The sequence below is a fragment of the Pleurodeles waltl genome, chromosome 10 (genome assembly GCF_031143425.1).
Source record: "Pleurodeles waltl isolate 20211129_DDA chromosome 10, aPleWal1.hap1.20221129, whole genome shotgun sequence".
In the NCBI taxonomy this organism is placed as follows: domain Eukaryota; kingdom Metazoa; phylum Chordata; class Amphibia; order Caudata; family Salamandridae; genus Pleurodeles; species Pleurodeles waltl.
The window spans coordinates 143,934,877-143,952,427 of record NC_090449.1 but is presented as its reverse complement, the minus strand read 5'-3'; the positions used below and the strand labels follow the sequence as shown (position 1 = coordinate 143,952,427).

The following is a 17,551-nucleotide window of genomic DNA, read 5'->3' as shown; positions in this document are numbered from 1 at the left end:
GAAGTGGGAACATGAGGCCTTTTGACAAGTTGTTGGTGGTTTGGGACCACCAGGGTAGTGCTTCCATCATACCTGGTCTGATCTTCACTAAGTCCTTGAATGATCCTTCTTTTTGAATCCATTGTTTTTGTGGGTCTTCTTGTAAGGACCACATCTTTAGGCATGCAAGAGGAACCAGAATGGTCGCTGATGATATCATGCCCACTTGGGCCGGGTTGTTTCTCATCTTTGATATTTCTAGGCAGAAGTGGTATTGGCAGGAAGGCATACAGGAGAGTACAGAGTTCCATTCAAGACAAAATGTGACTGAGCAACAGCTATCTTGGAAAGTTGAGTGCGCAGAATTGTCAACATTGTGCATTCTCAGTGGTGACAAATAGATCTAACAAAGATTCTCCTCCATCGTGGAAGTGACCATTCACAAGCTTCGGATGGAGTTCGATTAGTGATCCACGAGTCATCAACGGCTGAGTTAGTCCACTTTGGTGTTCAGAGAACCCGTTAGGTGTTTAATGACCAGAAATACGCCCTACCATTTCAGCCATGTTCAGAGACACAGATACTCTTGACACCGGGCCCACAAACCTACTTCACACTGTTTGTAGCGATACCACATAGCAGTATTGTTGACTGAACTACTGGACCAGTTTTCCTTGATGGAAATAAGGGCTTTCAATGCCAGGTGAATCACTCAACTTAGATGGATTCATGTGGAGCTGAGACACAGATGAATACCAGAGTCCCCCCTGATCTCTACCTCTCCCAGGTGACTGCGCCAAATCCTGGAGTGACGCATCTGTCACCACCATAAGCTCTTGGGAGAGGGTTCTGTTGCTGACCCAATAGCGGTCCGTCAGCCACCACTGCCGATCTTTAGCAGTTACCAGGTTGAAGGGATTCCCCTGATGCTACGTCCACCGAGACTTCAGGTCCCACTGCACTGGTTGCATATGCCAGCCGGAATGTGTTCCCAGGAGTTTGCAGGAGCCATGACGCCCAGAAGTCTCAGAGTCAGTCTCAAGGAAATCCAAAATAGAGGCTGAAACATCAGAATCATAGCCTAAGCATCCTAAACTTGCCACTCTGGAGGATAGGTGAGAAACTACACTGTGTCCAGAACGGCTCCAGTGAAAGGGATAATCTGCTAAGCAGTCATACATGAACTTCAGCACATTGATAGTAAACCCCACCAAGTGCAAGACTGTCAGTCTGGAGGTGGGTGATGACTGCCTAAGACAAGCCCACCTTCAACAGTCAGTCGTTGTGGTAGGGAAAGACTAAAACCTCTTACCTCCGAAGATAGGCTGCAACCGCCGCCATTACCTTTGTGAATTGCCAAGGGGCGCTGGTAAGGCCAAAGGGAAGCACAGAGAACTGAAAATGCTCGTGGCCCACCCATTAACCACAGGTAACATTGGTGGGTCAGCAGGACTGGTATGTGAAAATAGGCATCCTGCAAGTCTAATGCTGTCACCCATTCTCCAGGTTCCAGGACAGACTGGACATTTTTCAGCACCACAAAGTAGGGTGAATAACAACCATGACCTACTTCTTATGTCAGTACTTTCTTGATGACTCATTTAGCCAGAAGAGCCTGCACTTCCTGACGCAGCATGGAGAGGTGGTCCTCCGTCACTTGGTCAGAGGATGGTGGCATGGACTGTGGGGCATCTGAACGGCACAGCGCAACTCAGCTGAACAGAGGGAACTTGATCCTGCTGCCAACCAGATGCCCGAGGCAAAGAGATGGCATATTAAAGTGTTTTGGAGACTGCCCATGGAGATTTGTGGTGTAGGATGCTAGTGGGAAATACATTTGCAGCCACAAAAGCACTGGGGAGCCTGTTTGCCGTGGTGGCTGGGTAAGACTGGATGCAGTTGGTAGCCCCTACCATAGCCACGGAGGGCAGGGTGAGTATCAGAGACCAGACAGTGGCAGTGCTGTCCTTTAAGCACTTGAATGCCAAATTTGCCATATTGCCAAAGAAGCAAGTGCTGTTGATGTGCATGTCCATTAAGGGATGCCTGGACATCCCACAAAAAGCCAGTAGCTTTGAGCCACAGGTGGCGACAGAGTGCCACTGAAAGCAAATGCTCTGCCCAGTGTCAGTCATATCCACTCCTAAGTGCATAGTTAAAGTTGCTGCAGCCTCGCCATAGGTGAACGCCTGGGACATAATGGCTTGGGCATTATCCGAGGCCATGGGCTGCACTTGCACAACCAATTCACAAACTGTGTGGGGAAACAACCCAAGAGGCACATGGTATTCACTGACCTCTATGCAAGGCTGGTAGAAGAGAAAATCCTGTTACCAAAGGTGTCCATTCTCTTGGATTCCCTATCCAGTGTTGTGGTAGGGAACGCACCAGGATTTACTTTGAATGTGGAGGCCTGGACAACCAGACTCTCCGAGTAGGGTGCTGGGTGAGGAAAGCTAGGTCTCTAAAAGTGCGTACGTGGGCAATCAGCTTGTGCACAGGAGACCCTGTGCAGGAGTTGGCCAATGACCCCAGCAGGACATCAGTGAGTGCTTCATTGAAGGAGAGAAGAGGTTCTCTTGGGCCAACTCCCAGTTGAAGCACCTGCCACTGAGGACAGCTTAAGTTCCAGGACCTCAGCCGCCCTCCTCACCACCATGGCAAATGAAGCACCTTCCTCCATAGCCATGTTACGAACGAAAACTAGACCAGTGTCTGGAGAGGTGTGTAGACTACTAGCTTCCACCAGTTCCTCATGCCAGTTATCTTCGGACTGTTCCAGGGGGTCAGGATAACTATAAAGATACTCAAATCCACCCCAATCATATTCCACCAATAGGCCTGTCAGTAAGGGGAGGCACCGTCTCTGACCTGGAGGATCGTTTTCTGGTCAACAAACTTGTTCCATATCGGAGTCTGGTAAAACAATGGGTTTGGTGCTGTTTAGGGGAGAGTCAAAAGCGCCCGGAACTGTGCCACTGCAATGGTCTCTGGGGAAGGTCACAGACTCGCAACCAGAGCCGATCCAGAAATGGATTTGAAAGTTCCAACTGGTACCAAAGGCGAACCTGCTAGCTGGAATCCAGTTGGGGCATTTGCTGATCTTGTGGAGCCTGAAGGCGCTCCAGAGGAGTCAAATGACCAAATATGAGTTGCATGGCCTCTCAAAATTATTTCAGCGGGCAGGAGTCACTTTTGCTCTGGAAATTCTGAGAGGCATAGAGTGAACCCAGACTCAGGCTCTGAAGCGGACGTGTGAGAGGGGACCTAGATTTGTGGCATTGTTCCAGTGCCTCATCCAAAGACGCTGACCACTGCAGTGAAATTTAAAGCATTTTGACATCTTAGATTGCTTGCATTTTTTTTTTCTTTTCTTAAATGGAGCTTACCTGACGATGACTTGGAAGGAGATGATGACCGACTGGAGTGACTCCATGAGCGTGACCAGGACCTAGACTGGTGCAGAGTGATCCTTAATCAGAGGACTAGGAGCTTCTGGGCACGCTCCCACACCACATTAGGGTTTATCGTTTGATCAGCTGAGTAGAGCTTGGAGTTGTGGCCCTGTTCCAGGCATCAGAGGCAAACAAAGTGGGGAGGTGTCACAGACATCTGCGAGAGACATGAATGACAGGGTTTAAACCCCACAGGAGTTTTAGGGGACACCCCTCACTGGGAGCCAAGCTCAAAAGAACTGACAAAATGTCGAAAAAAATAGTAAAAAAAATGGATTGAGGGAGCCCTCTCCAGATCTGCGCAGAGGGCGCGGAAAGAAAAGAACTGAAGTCAATGTGCTGGGGTCGTGCCTATATTAGAACCGTGCATGTACCTACTGGTGCGGACAACACCGACAGACGCAATCAACACCGCCTACTAGCTCATGGAGGTACTGTTCAAGATGTTCTGGATCAGTCGGACACCTGGGGAATATGCTAAAGTAAGGAATCTGCTGCTAGAAGTCTCTATCAGGTGTGTTGTTTACAATCTAGTATGCATACAACCAGCCCACACCATTAGTTGTTTTTGTTGTCACTCTGATATGTTGGTTGTTTAGCTCCAGCAGGCTTTCATTCTTTTCTGGTGTTAGCTCCTCCCCGCAGAATGGACCAAGCACAGGTGTTATTCCTGGTCTTTTTTTAACACTTTAAAAAAACAATTCTACGCGTTTCAGTATTACTCCTAGACGTGCAGCATGCTTTCGTACCTTTAGCATAGGCATACAGCTTATTTATGTTGCTTTTACCCTATCTGCTGTCTTGATAACTTGCACCCCCAACTGCACTACTCTACGCCACTCAACAACACTCTACAGTAAATCACTCCACTCGACTACACTATATGCTACTCCATACCACCCTAGTCTATGCCATGCTACTCTTATGCCAAGCCCACTCTTATGCCACACAAAGCCACTTTATGGCATTCTATGCTGCTCTATACCACTCTATTCCATATAAGCCACACCAGGTCATTCTACAACACAAATTCTTTGCCACTCCACCCTGTACTAATCTAATCTACACCACTCCACACAATGCCACTCTACTTTGAGCCACGCCATTAACTCTTAGCCATGAAGAATAAATAGCAGCCAAACTGCTGTAAAACATGCCTAATAGATTGGCAAAGTCAGTTGCTCTCACAGTGCAGTGGCACAGAGTAGACAGTTTCAGAGTAAAGTGAAGCGGCACATAGTGGAGTGGTGCAGGGTAGAGTGCAGTGCATAGTGTAAAATGGCACAGTGTAAAGTGGTGTAGAGTGCAGTGGCAGAGTGTGCAGTAGATTACAGTGGATTGGCGTAGAGTGCAGTGTTGCAGAACGGTGTAGAGTGCAGTATTGCAGAATGGCGTAGAGGGGTGTTATGCAGGGTAGATTGGAGTGACCTGCAGTAGTGAAGATTGCAGTGGTGAAGTGTGCAGTAGAGAGAACTGGCAGAGTAGAGATGCGTAGAGTAAAATGGTGCAGAGTGCAGTGGCGTGGAGCATAGTAGAATGCAGTGGCCTAGGGTGGTGCTGGGTGGAGTATGCATGGTGTGGTAGCACATTTCCATTAAAGAGAACACTTTTTATTGAAATGACCATTACATTTGCCCAGAGTTTTACTAATAAAACTATACAGTGCACAAACAATGTGTAGAACTGGAATTACCTAGCATAATGATTTGTTTTGATCAAATTAAACTATTTGTTTCCAACACACTTCAGAGTTAACAAAAAATGTGCTTCATTTGTCTCCTAATTCTGATATATTCTTAAATATCTGCGACGTTCATTTAAATGTTGTGCTAGAAAAAGAAACTGCTTCCTACCCCCCAGTATCCAGCAAGATTGTCACATAAATTCTTTCACTCTGAAGTCACAGAAAGAAAAGAAACCAACAAGCTTGCTCACAAGCAGAGCCTGACATCTGACCTCGGTCTCTGAATGCACAGCAAATGTGACAAGATAAGAACAAGATTTACAAGCCTGTTTACAGAAAGGAAAACTCGTGGAAGAATACAAGGGGAGTTGCAGTGAAAACACTTTGCTTCTTGGGAGGGGTAAACTCACCCTGGACAGCCTACAACAAATAAAGCCAGCAAATCGAAAGCCAGGTAATGTGAGTAACAACCCACAATGCCAGTTGTAAGCAACATGTGGAAGGCATTCCTGGGGAAACTTTGTGAACGTTCCCAAGATGTCTATCAAACCAGAAAGCTGCGCTGGCTGGTAGGCTTGGACCTAAAAAGGAGGGAGAAAGGAATTAGCCAGTCCACGGATGTATGAGTGGGTCTGGGGTCAGGTATGTGTTTAACAGTCTAAGTGGGACTAGGAGGCTCATACTTTTTCCAGAGCATTTTATGGACAGAGCAGTCGGTGGATCTAGATTTTCACAAATTAGATATATAAACTAGATAGCAGTCTGGTGTCTATAAAAAAAAAGCTGCAAACCACTCCTGCAAATTCAATCCTTCTAGAATCCTTCACACCACTTTCTAATTTAGTATCGAACCCACCATTATCAGAGCTTTTACCAAATGCAAAGATAATGGTCTACCTGGGTTTACCTCGAGTTTGTTTTGCACTCCCTCAAAATTACATATTTCTGCTCAGCGCTTTCTGAATGTTGATTACTAATAACTTGTTATGAGTTAACACTTTCAACAGACAATTAGGTTTGGGAAGATGCCATTTCTAGAAGAACTATGGATGTTTTTCAATCATGGTTTACATTTATAAGAGTGAAAAGAAAGGGGCCTGTGTTCAGCATAGGAGTATTGTATATTCTGTTGACGATCTGGCATGAAAGGTAAATGTGCTGAACTTCTCTCAATTGCCTTTCTACTAACTCCCCCCACCCCAATACAGCCATATAAAGAAATAGAGAAGAGTTGCAATGATCAATTACTCTGCCATTGTAGCGATGTTCGATTTGTAAATAACAGAACGTACATAGTGTCGTCCACACAGCCTGAAGGAGAAGTTAAATGAGGACTTTAAAATACCAAGTTAAGTCCAGCTACGGGACAGGTCATCCCATAGGGGCGTTTTGTTGGTATGTGCAAACCGAATTCTGCAATTATTGAATTGTCTGACCAATTATGGAATTGACTAGCAGTGATTTATTTGTTAACCACTATTCATCATTCTAAAGTTAAACGCTTGTCTGTGGAAGCAATCAACAACTCCTAGAGTATAAGATACACAACATAAACCAAAAAACATAAGGACTTCAAACAAAGCACGCTCTAAGAAAAAAGTGAGGCCACATAACGAAAATTTTCTTTTTTTTATTCCCTAGCAGACAATTTACATAAAATTCCCCTTAAGTTAGTGATTCATATTTCCCAACGTGGACTACCTATCGAGCAGCTTTGGTAGATAATAAAATATAACCCAACAATCAAAAAAACAACCCGACAATGTCAAACCAATGCATTTCACCAAATGTTGCTTTTAAGTACATTTTTCCCAACAAGCTTTATAATTTTCTCAGTGCTCATTCTGGGTTTGGTGCCTTCCCTCCAAACAGGATGCAGAGCAAGGAAGTCATTTTTTGTGAGCGCCGTGTCTTGCTAGATTCCCCGATTTACTCTTCACATGATCTGTAGCCCCTGGATAGTGGACTCTAGGGTCTAGGTACAAAGAGAGAAATAAATACATTTAAATTGGTAATTAATAGGCAGCTATGACATTTTCGGGATGCAAGATTACTTTTCATTGTCTTTTTGTTTAGTATTAGTTCAACTAAAACATATCACAAACTTAAACAAGCATTGGCAAAGGCAATAGGTCTCTCCTATGCATGAGCTATTGGCTTTGCCAATGTGTTTTAGCCATATTGTACACCAGCGAGTCTGCTGTTTAACTTGGGAAAAGTGAGGGGTGTAGTGGTGCAGCGGTGCAGAGGGGAGTGGTGTAGAATTAAGTGATGCAGAAAGCTGTGGCGCAGAGTAAGATCAAGTGGCACAGAGTACAGATGAGCAGCATACAGTGCAGTGGTGAAGAGTGGTGCATAGTAGAGTAGCATAGTGTGGTATAGTATAGTGTCGTAGAGTGCAATGGCATAGAGTTGAGTAGAGCGGCATAGAGTTCAGTGGCGGAGGGTGCAGTTGTGCAGAGTACATTAGCATAGAGTGGTGCAGAGCATACTATAGTGCCAAACTGTAGTGGTACAGACTTGAGTAGAGTAGTTGAGTGGCACAGAATGCAGTGGTGTAGATTGATGTATAGTAGAGTAGCAGAGTAGAGTTTAGTGCTGTAGAGTGCAGTGGCATGCAGTGAAGTAGAGTAGAGTGGACTGGAGTTCAGAGGCGTAGAGTAAAGTGATGCAGAGTAGACTGCAGTGCCAAAGCGTGCAGTGACAGTGCAGCTGTGAAGAGTGCAGTGGTTAAGAGTAGAGTGGGTGATGCAGAGTGGAGTAGAATGGCACAGAGTGCAGTGACAGAGTAGATTGTTTCAGAGTAGATTGAAGTTTCGTGTAGTGGGGCAGGGTAGAGTGCAGTTGGCATAGAGTGTAATGGCGCAGAGTAATGTGGTGTAGAGTGCAGTGGTGCAGAGTAGATTAGAGTGGCGTACAGTGGACTGGCGTAGAGTGCTGGGGCACAGAGCTGAGTGTTACAGAGTAAAGTGCATTGGTGCAGTGTAGTGGCATAGAATGCATTGGCATAGAGTGCAGTGTTGCAGAATGACATAGAGTAGTGTTCTAGACTGGTGCAGAGTAGAGTGGTGTGGTCTAGACTGGAGTGGTTCAGAGTGCAGTGGTGCAGAGTAGAGCAGCAAAGAGTAGAGTGGCATACAGTGGTAAGGGGTAGAGTAGGGAGGCGCAGCGTGAATTGGCATAAAGTGCAGTTGTGCAAAGTGGAGTAGTGCAGAGTGCAGTGGTGTAATGTAGAGTAGAGTGCAGTGACGTACGCATGTTATGGTAGCGCACTGTCAATACAGAGAACACATTTTCAATTGAAATGACCATTACATTTGCACAAACATACAGGTAATTAATATAACACTACAATGCAGAAACAAAAATGTGTGGAAATCGCATCACCTAGCGTATGATTTTTTATTATATTTAAGTATTTGTTTCCATCACACTTCAGAAATAATATAAAAATGTGCTTCATTTATGTTCTTAATTCTGATATGTTCTGAAATACTTACAAAGTTAATTTAAATGGTGTTGCTTGCTAGGAAAACAATCTAATTCCTACCCCTAGTATCCAACAAGATTGTCACATAAATCCTCTCACTTTAAAGTTGGAGAAAAAAAAGTAAACAAACACCCTTGGAAGACAGCGCTTGACACCTGACCTCAGTCTTTGAATGCACAGCAAACATGAAAAGATAAGAACAAAATGAAAAGGCCCATTTACAGAGAGAGAGCGTATGGAAGAATACAGAAAACACAGTTTAGGCAACGGAAGGGACAAGCTGAACCTGGCCAGCCTAAATCGAATAAAGCCAGCAAATAGAAACCCAGAAAATTTGAGTTACAAAGCACAAAGCTTATGTGGTAATCAACTGGTAGAATGTATTCCTAGGTCAACCTCCAAGATGTCTTTAGCAAACGGCTGCAACCTAAACTGCATGATACTAAGCAACAAACATATCTCAAATACAAGGGGGATTTCCAAATCACTAAAAATCTAGTTTGGGTTCAAGAATGACAAGGGAAGAACTCTCAATGCAGTGCTGACCAGCTTCTACACTTTTCTAGAGAAGTATGGAAAAGTTACTTGTCTGTAATCCTCATTTTCCTCATTGGTAATGTCCCGACAATGCATGTGCAGGATTTCAAGACACTCTTGGAACATACATTTTCCATTTCAAAAACAATTAAAATTTGGCTACAGAAGGCAGCATTTTTAAAGAAGTCAAACAATATACATTTGACTGAAACTATACCCGGAAGCAATCTGAACAGAAAAATAAAGAGAAGTTGTGCTTCTGTACCTGGGCTAGAACAGGACTGAAAAAGAAAACTCTCCCCTTCAGTGCTGCAGAAGCTGCAATACAGGGTCAGTCACACAGTTAATTTGTGGAGATCAGAGGAGGGATTCATTAATACCTGAAGACCTGCACCTAAAAGACTCACAGAATAGAGTCTTGGAAGAAGGTGTTATGAAACACAGTTGAATATAAAAAATGACTAAGCAAATAAATTACACAAGGAGGCACATCCAGTAGGATATGAACTAAGCTCTAGGTAGTAGAGTAATTTGGAACATCACAAAAACAGGTGTGGGCCCTGTTCTCTAATGGAATGGATGCTAGTACATGTTAACATGTTAAGTATGATTTGTTTAAAGACTGCCAAGCTAGTACTAAAAGCTACATGATTTACAAAGATCTGTTTTCATATATACCCTTATTCAAATTATGCCATAGTGCCAAATTGACATCTACTGTAAAAAGGGATTTTGTAGGAACAGTGGGTTCATGAAGAATGTTAGTATGAACACGTTTGATAACATGAACATTTTGTTGCACATGTTCAAAGCGGAGAGAGAGCAAGAGAGAGAGAGATAATCTTCTGAATTCTCTCTAACACTGGACAGAAACCTTAAGACCCTCTATGGGAAAAAAAATAGTAGTGAAAGGCACATTAACAAAATAATGCTGTGCCGTCTCTTCTTACGGGGTTTCTCCTGTACACCCTGTTCCTCTAAAAGTAGATCTTGTAGAAGTGCTCTTTGACTATCAAGATTGAAGAAGAGCACATCTGGAAGGTTCCTGTGGTCATTTTGCCAGTACTCCAGATACAATTGGTCAAACTTAGCAATGGTAACCTGAATTGCAAGAATTTGCCCAACATCTTAAATAACTGGTTTGTGTGTGGAAACCTGATGTGAACTGAACTGATAGGTGAAGCAGGCTGACTTCAGCGATGAGCAAAACAGTCATGCTATATTTTTTCAATTTGATTATAAGTTTCAGTGCAGAGTACATCTCTTCATTTGGCATGAATTTCTTCATTTAGCACTCACACATAATGTTGTAATGGGTGCCTGCTCAGTACATATTCCTTCAAACTTTACAGTCCAGTTAGGTGAACTTCTCTAATGCAGATGTTCATTGATAGGAATCACTGTGTGCAGGTGACAGTTGACGACTTGAAAAAATCTTTGTAACAGTGCAATGATTGTATGCAGCAAATACTAAGTTTAGTGAGCACTCGAGCGTCTCAGCATGATAATTTCTATACAGATAACTGTGTGCACCTTATTCTTACCCATGTACATGAAATAAGTCACTACAGTTGATCTACCTATAACATTTTCAGCAGAGTATAAAGGGTGTGGATAGGAGTACCTTTAGAACCTTCAGGCCGTGGATCTTTATAGTGAAGCTCTCTCTTTGGAGAGGAATTTGCATAGAGCGAACACTGTTTTTGTAGATACTGTTTAATAATCTGTGGTATATTCCTCAGAGTTTAGCTGTCTGCAAATAGTGTGGTAGAGGGTAAACTTTCTGCATAGTGTAGACGGTGTTTATAGTACCCACTTTTTTACTCACGTCTTACAAGAGGTTCAATAACTGTAAACATTTTGATACACGGTAAAGGCTACCCATAGTAGGGCATTAGTGATGTAACTGGGCTTGAGTGTAGCCAGGACCCACAGCCAATCTCTCGCATGAAAGCATGCTAACCCCTGCATACGATTGCCATAGGGAATGGCCCACGTCGGGCCCTGCACGGGACCCTCCATGGGCAGCCAAACTCAGCCATGCACAGCCTTCAGCTGCACCACCTGGGGTAGGCCGCAGGCAGAGCTGGCTCTAGGACGGTGCTACAGGTGCCACCGCACCGGGTTCTAACTCTGGGTGGGGGCGTCTGTTCCAAAGTATGTTATGGGTTTCAAACCACCTGTGCTCCTCCATCCCAGCAATTTTCAGGCAACAATAAAAATGTCAAGATAACGCCAGTGATTAATGTTCTTCCTGGAGAGAGTTCAGGGTTTGCATAGTGGAAGTTCTGACTCATCATTAGGTAGCGCAGAAGATTAACATGCCTGCTCCAAAGAATGTCTACCATGCAGATCACAAAGTGCAAGTAATATAAACAGGTCAGTGGGTTACTGCTTTTGCAAGAGAGATCCTTTTGTTACAAGCAGTTTCTCATTTCAAATCCTACTAGTTTAGTTTAACAGATTTATAAAGCGCATAGCTACCCGAAGGCTTCCCAGCGCTAAAAAGGAAGTGAGAATTCCGACACAGGAAGTAAACTATATAAAGTGAAAAGGATTAGGTTAAATAAAGGAAGGTCTTTAATTTTTTCTGGAACGGTAGTTCCAAGCGTTCTTGCTGCAGTTCGAGAGGTAAGGAATTCCAAAGGCGTGATGCCTTGATTGAAAAGGAGTTATCTCCTCATGATGACCTCTTAAACCATGATATGTGAATAGCTGGGTGGTAGAGGATCTCAGAGTTCTTGTAGGGATATAAGGGGAGATGCTTTGTCTGAGAAGTGGGGACCTTTGTTATGCAGGGCTTTATGTATCATGCAGAGGGCCTTAAAATGAATCCGCTGTTTTATTGGTAGCCAATGAAGGGAAGCTAAAGCTGCTTTGGCTGATTGATGTCTGGGTAAATTCATGAGTAGTCTTGCGGCCGCATTTTGCACAACCTGAAGTTTCTTCACTACATAATCAGGGGAACCAAGAAAAAGGGGGTTACCATAATCCAATCAGGAAATTATCACGGCCTGGATGAGAATTCTTCTAGCTGGAGGGGGTAACAGCTTAAAGATTTTCCTTAGAGTTCTAAGGAGGCCAAAGCAGGATGAGGAAATCTTTTTAGATTGCTGCTCCATTGTGAGGCGACAGTCAAGCCAGAAGCCAAGGCTCTTAATGTGATCCTTGGGGAGCGGGAAGTTGCTGAAAACCTTTGGGTATAATGCCAGAAGATTAAAGGGTGCACCATTGCCTACAATCATCACCTCTGATTTTCCGTCATTGAGTTTCAGTTTAGACATGTTCATTCATTTGCCAATGTCAGCAAAGCAAAGATAAAGATTCGTCAAGGAAGGATCCTTGGCGTTAGAAAGGGATACTACTAGTTGGGTATCATCAGCATATGTGACCACCGAAAGATTGCATGGTTTTACAACTTTAGCTAGGGAAGAAAGATGGATATTAAAAAGAGTGGGGCTCAAAGAGGAGCCCTGTGGAACACCACAAGTAAGGGGGAATATGTCGGACAGAAAGGAACGATCAGAGACTTGGAAGGTTCTACCGTTCAGGAATGCGGAAAACCAAGCTAATGCTGTGCCTTCTATCCCTAAATTGGATAGCCTATGGAGGAGGATATTGTGATCTACATTGTCAAAAGCAGCACTGAGATCAAGTAACATAATGGCTGCGTGTCCTCCATGATCTAACAATTGACGAGTGGTTTCAGTGACTGCCAGAAGGGCTGATTCTGTGCTGTATTGGGGTCTGAATCCCATTTGGGTAGAATCTAAGAGTTCATAGTCCTCAAGAAAGCATGTCAATTGCTTGTTAATGTGCTTTTCCATGATTTTGGCTAGGATTGGAAAAAGAGCAATAGGCCTGTAATTGCTGAGCAAAGTAGGATCAAGTTTGGGTTTTTTCAAGAGAGGTTTGATGACCGCACGTTTAAGAGATCGTGGCAGAGATCCTGACGTTAGAAGGTGATTAAGAATACTTGTCAGGGGCGGAACAATAATGTCGGAAGCTAATGCCACTGTAGTAGGAGGGGTGGGATAGAGGAGGGATCCTGACTTAATATTATAAAGGACATTCGAAACCGAAGATTCTGTTAAAGGCTGGAAACCTGCAAATGAGATCGATAAAGGTTGGGGGTTGGTGAACTGATCGGTAATGGTTTCATGGATAGGTATATTTGGAAAGGAAGAGTATTTATCAACTTTTTCCTGAAAGAAGGCCGCCAGTTTATTGCTGTGCTCAATAGAAGCCTCTATAGGTGACTCATGTGAAGATAGATGGGTAAGTTCTTTTAAAATATGAAAGATCTCTCTGAGAATTTACCGATTCCTCTATTTTGGTGCTATAGAATGAAGATTGAGCTAATTTAATATTGTCATGATAGTTTCTGATGGCTACTCTATATATTTTTTTTGAGGAAGTACCATAGTCTTTCCTCCAAATTCTTTCTAGATTCTTACTTTTTTTTTTAAATCTAGCAGTTGAGGAGTAAACCAGGAATTGAGCTTGCGTTTAGGTCTATTTACCATTGCCTTAATTGGCAGGATAGAGTCTAGAGAAGTGGCGATCCAGTTATTAAAGGGGTCTATAGATTCAAAGTTGGATACATTATAATTAGGGCGTGAAGAACAAAGAATATTCTGCCATTCTTTAAGGTCAAGTTTTGACCATTGGAGGCGGTTGTTTTTGTAAAAGTTTGGTGGCAGGAGGAGGCTACACGGAAAGGTGTAAATGAGAGTAGGTAGTGGTCTGTCCAGATGAGAGGCAAAGGAGTGTGAAGAGAGAGATCCGAAAGATTACTAAAAATAAGGTCAATAGTGTGACCTTTGTGGTGGGTAGGTCCTGTAATGTGCCGAGTAAGATCTAATGCTGCCAAGGTGGATAGGAGCGTTTTGGCAGAAGAACAGCTTGTGTTATCGATCTGGATATTAAAATCCCCGAGTAAGGTCAAATTGGGTGTTTTGCACAAAATACTTGCTACAGAATCAGGGAAAGCCTGTAGAAAACTTGCGTAAGGGCCAGGAGGGTGGTAGACAAGTATTCCGGAAAAAGTGGATGTTGCATTAAGATATAACGAAAAAGCCATGCTTTCGCATCCATGAATATCAATCAAGGGAGGTCGTAGAGCATTTAATAGTCTCCTTATAAATGATAGCAATACCACCTCCTCTAGCATGGGGTCTATCTAAATGAGTAATTCAGTAATTTAATGGAAGTGCCCTAAAAATTTCAAAGGAAGTGTCTTCATTGAGCCATGTTTCTGTCAAAAATAGAGCGTCAGGGTGATGGTCTTCTCGAAGAGAAAAGATGTTAAGACAGTGAGCAGGCAGGGAGCGGCAATTAAGCAAGAACAGTCTACCTAAGTGACTAGAACTGCTAGTAGGAGGGGATGGCAGGTCGGGCGACGGAGTTTAGGAACAGTTGTGGCAGGACCAGTTTGCAAAGTCAGGGGATAGAATTGAGTGTGCTGAGCTTATGGGAACGTTATTATATGCTAGCAGTTGTTGACGAGAATAAACTAACCTTTCCAGGGTCAAACCGGCAGCGTGACTGGGCTCTAGGCTCTCCCGGGCACGGACGGGGACAGATGGGCTTGCCTTTGGTGTGCCCGCTGCACGTGTCCACTGCGCAGCCAGCGCAAGGTGTCGTTTAAGTAGTGCATCCAATTGGATGCCTACTGAGCTAACAACTAGACTGTAAACAAAAACAGCAGCCAAAAACGGCACGGCCAAGTAAAAATGGCGATCGATGTCTAATAGGCTGGCTGCGTAGAGGAACTGCCGGATGCCTCTGAACACGGGCACCGGCTGAGTGAAAACGAGGAGAGAGGGGTGCAAGCAAAAGATTGCAGTCAAGAAATAGCTGCACTATTAAAAAGTAGTACGATAAAAATAGAAATAAGTTCAAATAAGTGTCGGATTTTAAAAATGGTAGTTAATTCCTGCTCCAGGGCAGTCACGTACTACAGAACAGCGAGCTAATAACTCAAAGAGCCGCATGCAAACTGCAAGGTATAGATCAAAGTATTATGATTTTTCCCCCAGTCTTCTATTAGCTTAACGTTGCAAAAAAGATTCATTTGGGTAGAAATCAATCCGTTTTATTAAGGAAAACCCCCATCCATGGGGTTACACTTTAAATTCTGGGGTTGTGCTTCTCCAGACCAAGAACTCAAATTATATTGCCCATCAGTATGGATGTCATGATACTCCGGCACCTTGTAGTCCTCTGCCTTATGTAACATTTCCTATACACTGATTTACACATGTATGATTGATTGTCGGTGTGCAAAGTGTGTGAGATATAAAGTACTCTGACACCCTACACTGGTCTAAGTGGTGGTATAAAACAATAGAGGTGGTCACAGGAGGGGGGAGGACCCCATTAAATACTGTTGCACTGGTCGCCACCAGTATTAAAGCCGGCCCTGAGAACAGCCGCCTGCAGGCAGCCAGCTCCTGCTGAGGGAGTGGGTCGTGCAGCGCCCCCCCCCCCCCCCGACCCACATTCCCAAGACGTGAACATCCCCAGGACCAAACAAATTTCCATTAAGGGAGGGGTACACTGCCACCTCCACCCAGAGACCAAATGGGCCCCAGGAACCTCATTCCACAGGACCATGCACTAATTATGGAGAGAAGGGGCATACAAGCCCACCTCCCAGAGCCTCAGGACACCCCAGGCACCCCCAAGCCCTGGGGGCCATACAATTATATTGGGGAAGGGGGTCACATGGCTAACTCCCTGAGCCCAAACGGGCCCTGGGAACCCTGTTCCTGGGGCCCATAAATTAACTATAGGAGAGGTTGTGTGGACCTCCCTCTCAAAGCCCAAACAAGCCCTGTTGAACCCCCCCGTGGTCAAAGAATAATAGTATGGGAAGGCCACAAGGGCTTCCTTCTCGAGCCTTAGAAGCCCATGTGGACCCCATATCCTGGGGCCAAAAAGTTATGTTTGGGGAGGTGGCATGTGGCCTCCTCCCTGAGCCCAAATGGTCAGAGAACACCATCCCCAGGGGCCTAACACCAATACAGGAGAGGGGCATGGGTCCCCTATCCTCGAGACTTAAACTGGCCAGCGGACCCATCCCCCTGTGCCAATCACTAATAGGGGAGGGGCGTGTGGCCCACCTCCTCTAGCCTTAAGAGGCACCGGGGACCCCATCCCCGGACCAACCACTAATAACAGGGGAGGGGGGACGTGCCCTCTGCCTCACTGAGCTTTATGACTCCTGGATGACCCCCATCCCTGAGGCCGAATACTGTTAAGGGGGACGGGAACGTGTGACTAAGTCCCCCAAGTCCTGCCAGCAACATTTTTCTCATGTTGCTGAAACCAATCGCAACGCTCGCTCCCGCAGGAGTCTAACATCAGGTGACATCAGCTAGAGCAAATTGGCCCAAGGAGGGAAAACACAAAAACTACCTCGGCTAATCAGAACAATTTGGTTTGAACCCAACCATTCAGATATGTACATATATTTGGAGCTTACTACCTCCAACATCAGTCAATGGATTTATACCAAATCACAAAAAGCACATTTTCTGGACCAAGATCTAGCTTCTTGACAAATTTGGTTAATTCTGTTCAGCAGTTTTTGCAATAGTGTTTCTTAAAAAAACAAGCCTATGGAAAATGCATGGGGATTGTGTGTGTTTTATGATCCCCCTTTTTTTCTAGGCCTCTCTTGGCCAATCACCAAAACATTCCATGCAAACACTAGGCAAGAGAAACTTTCTGGAAATTTTTTGGGATATTGATCAAACTGCGCAAAAAAGGCATTTCCTATGGAAATGCGGACATATCTAAAACTACTTAGTGGCGACTGCCACTTGGATGGAGCTATATATGCATATGTCTATATCTATAGTTATACCTATATATACACACCAAAGCACAAACCAGGTCTCCGTGACTCTCTGGCTACACGCACAGACACCTGCAGTGACTGCATTAATCAAATGAGGTTTAATAACGTAAAAGAGTGCATTTGACACCTTTTTATTTTAACTTGCATTTATTTTTCATTTCACATGTGGGTTTATATAAGCAGCTAACTGAATATGGCGTGCCATATTAAAATGCTAACATCCCAGTGTTTTTGGAAGCGACGTCGTGGATCAGGTAAGTAGCAAAGAGAAGCTGCTTTGTCGTAATCACGTCACACAGATGTGTGATAATATGCTGTACAACACTGATTATTTTTTTTGTTTTAATTTTGCTGGCCCCAGACTTGAAATTGCAATCATCGAGCTAATCAGCTGATTTTGAAAAAAAGAAAAAAAAATGCATGATTTGCAAAATCTCAAAAAGCTGGGGGTGTGTGTGTCTGCTTAGCTGGGCACCTGAGTGAAACATTAATTTTCGAATTAAGGACAATGTCCACGATCTTAGCACAAAAAACGCACA

General features: G+C 44.1%; 1 protein-coding gene across 1 annotated transcript in view; it reads right to left on the bottom strand.

Annotated features, from left to right (window-relative positions):
• Positions 1-6,733: 6,733 nt before the first annotated feature.
• The window catches only part of ARPC1A (actin related protein 2/3 complex subunit 1A), an 81,381-nt gene continuing 70,563 nt past the window's right edge, over positions 6,734-17,551 (bottom strand). The window contains exon 10 of the mRNA XM_069210019.1: positions 6,734-7,093. Coding sequence (XP_069066120.1) covers positions 7,055-7,093 — 39 coding nt within the window. The 3' untranslated portion in view covers positions 6,734-7,054. The remainder of the gene's footprint in view (positions 7,094-17,551) is intronic.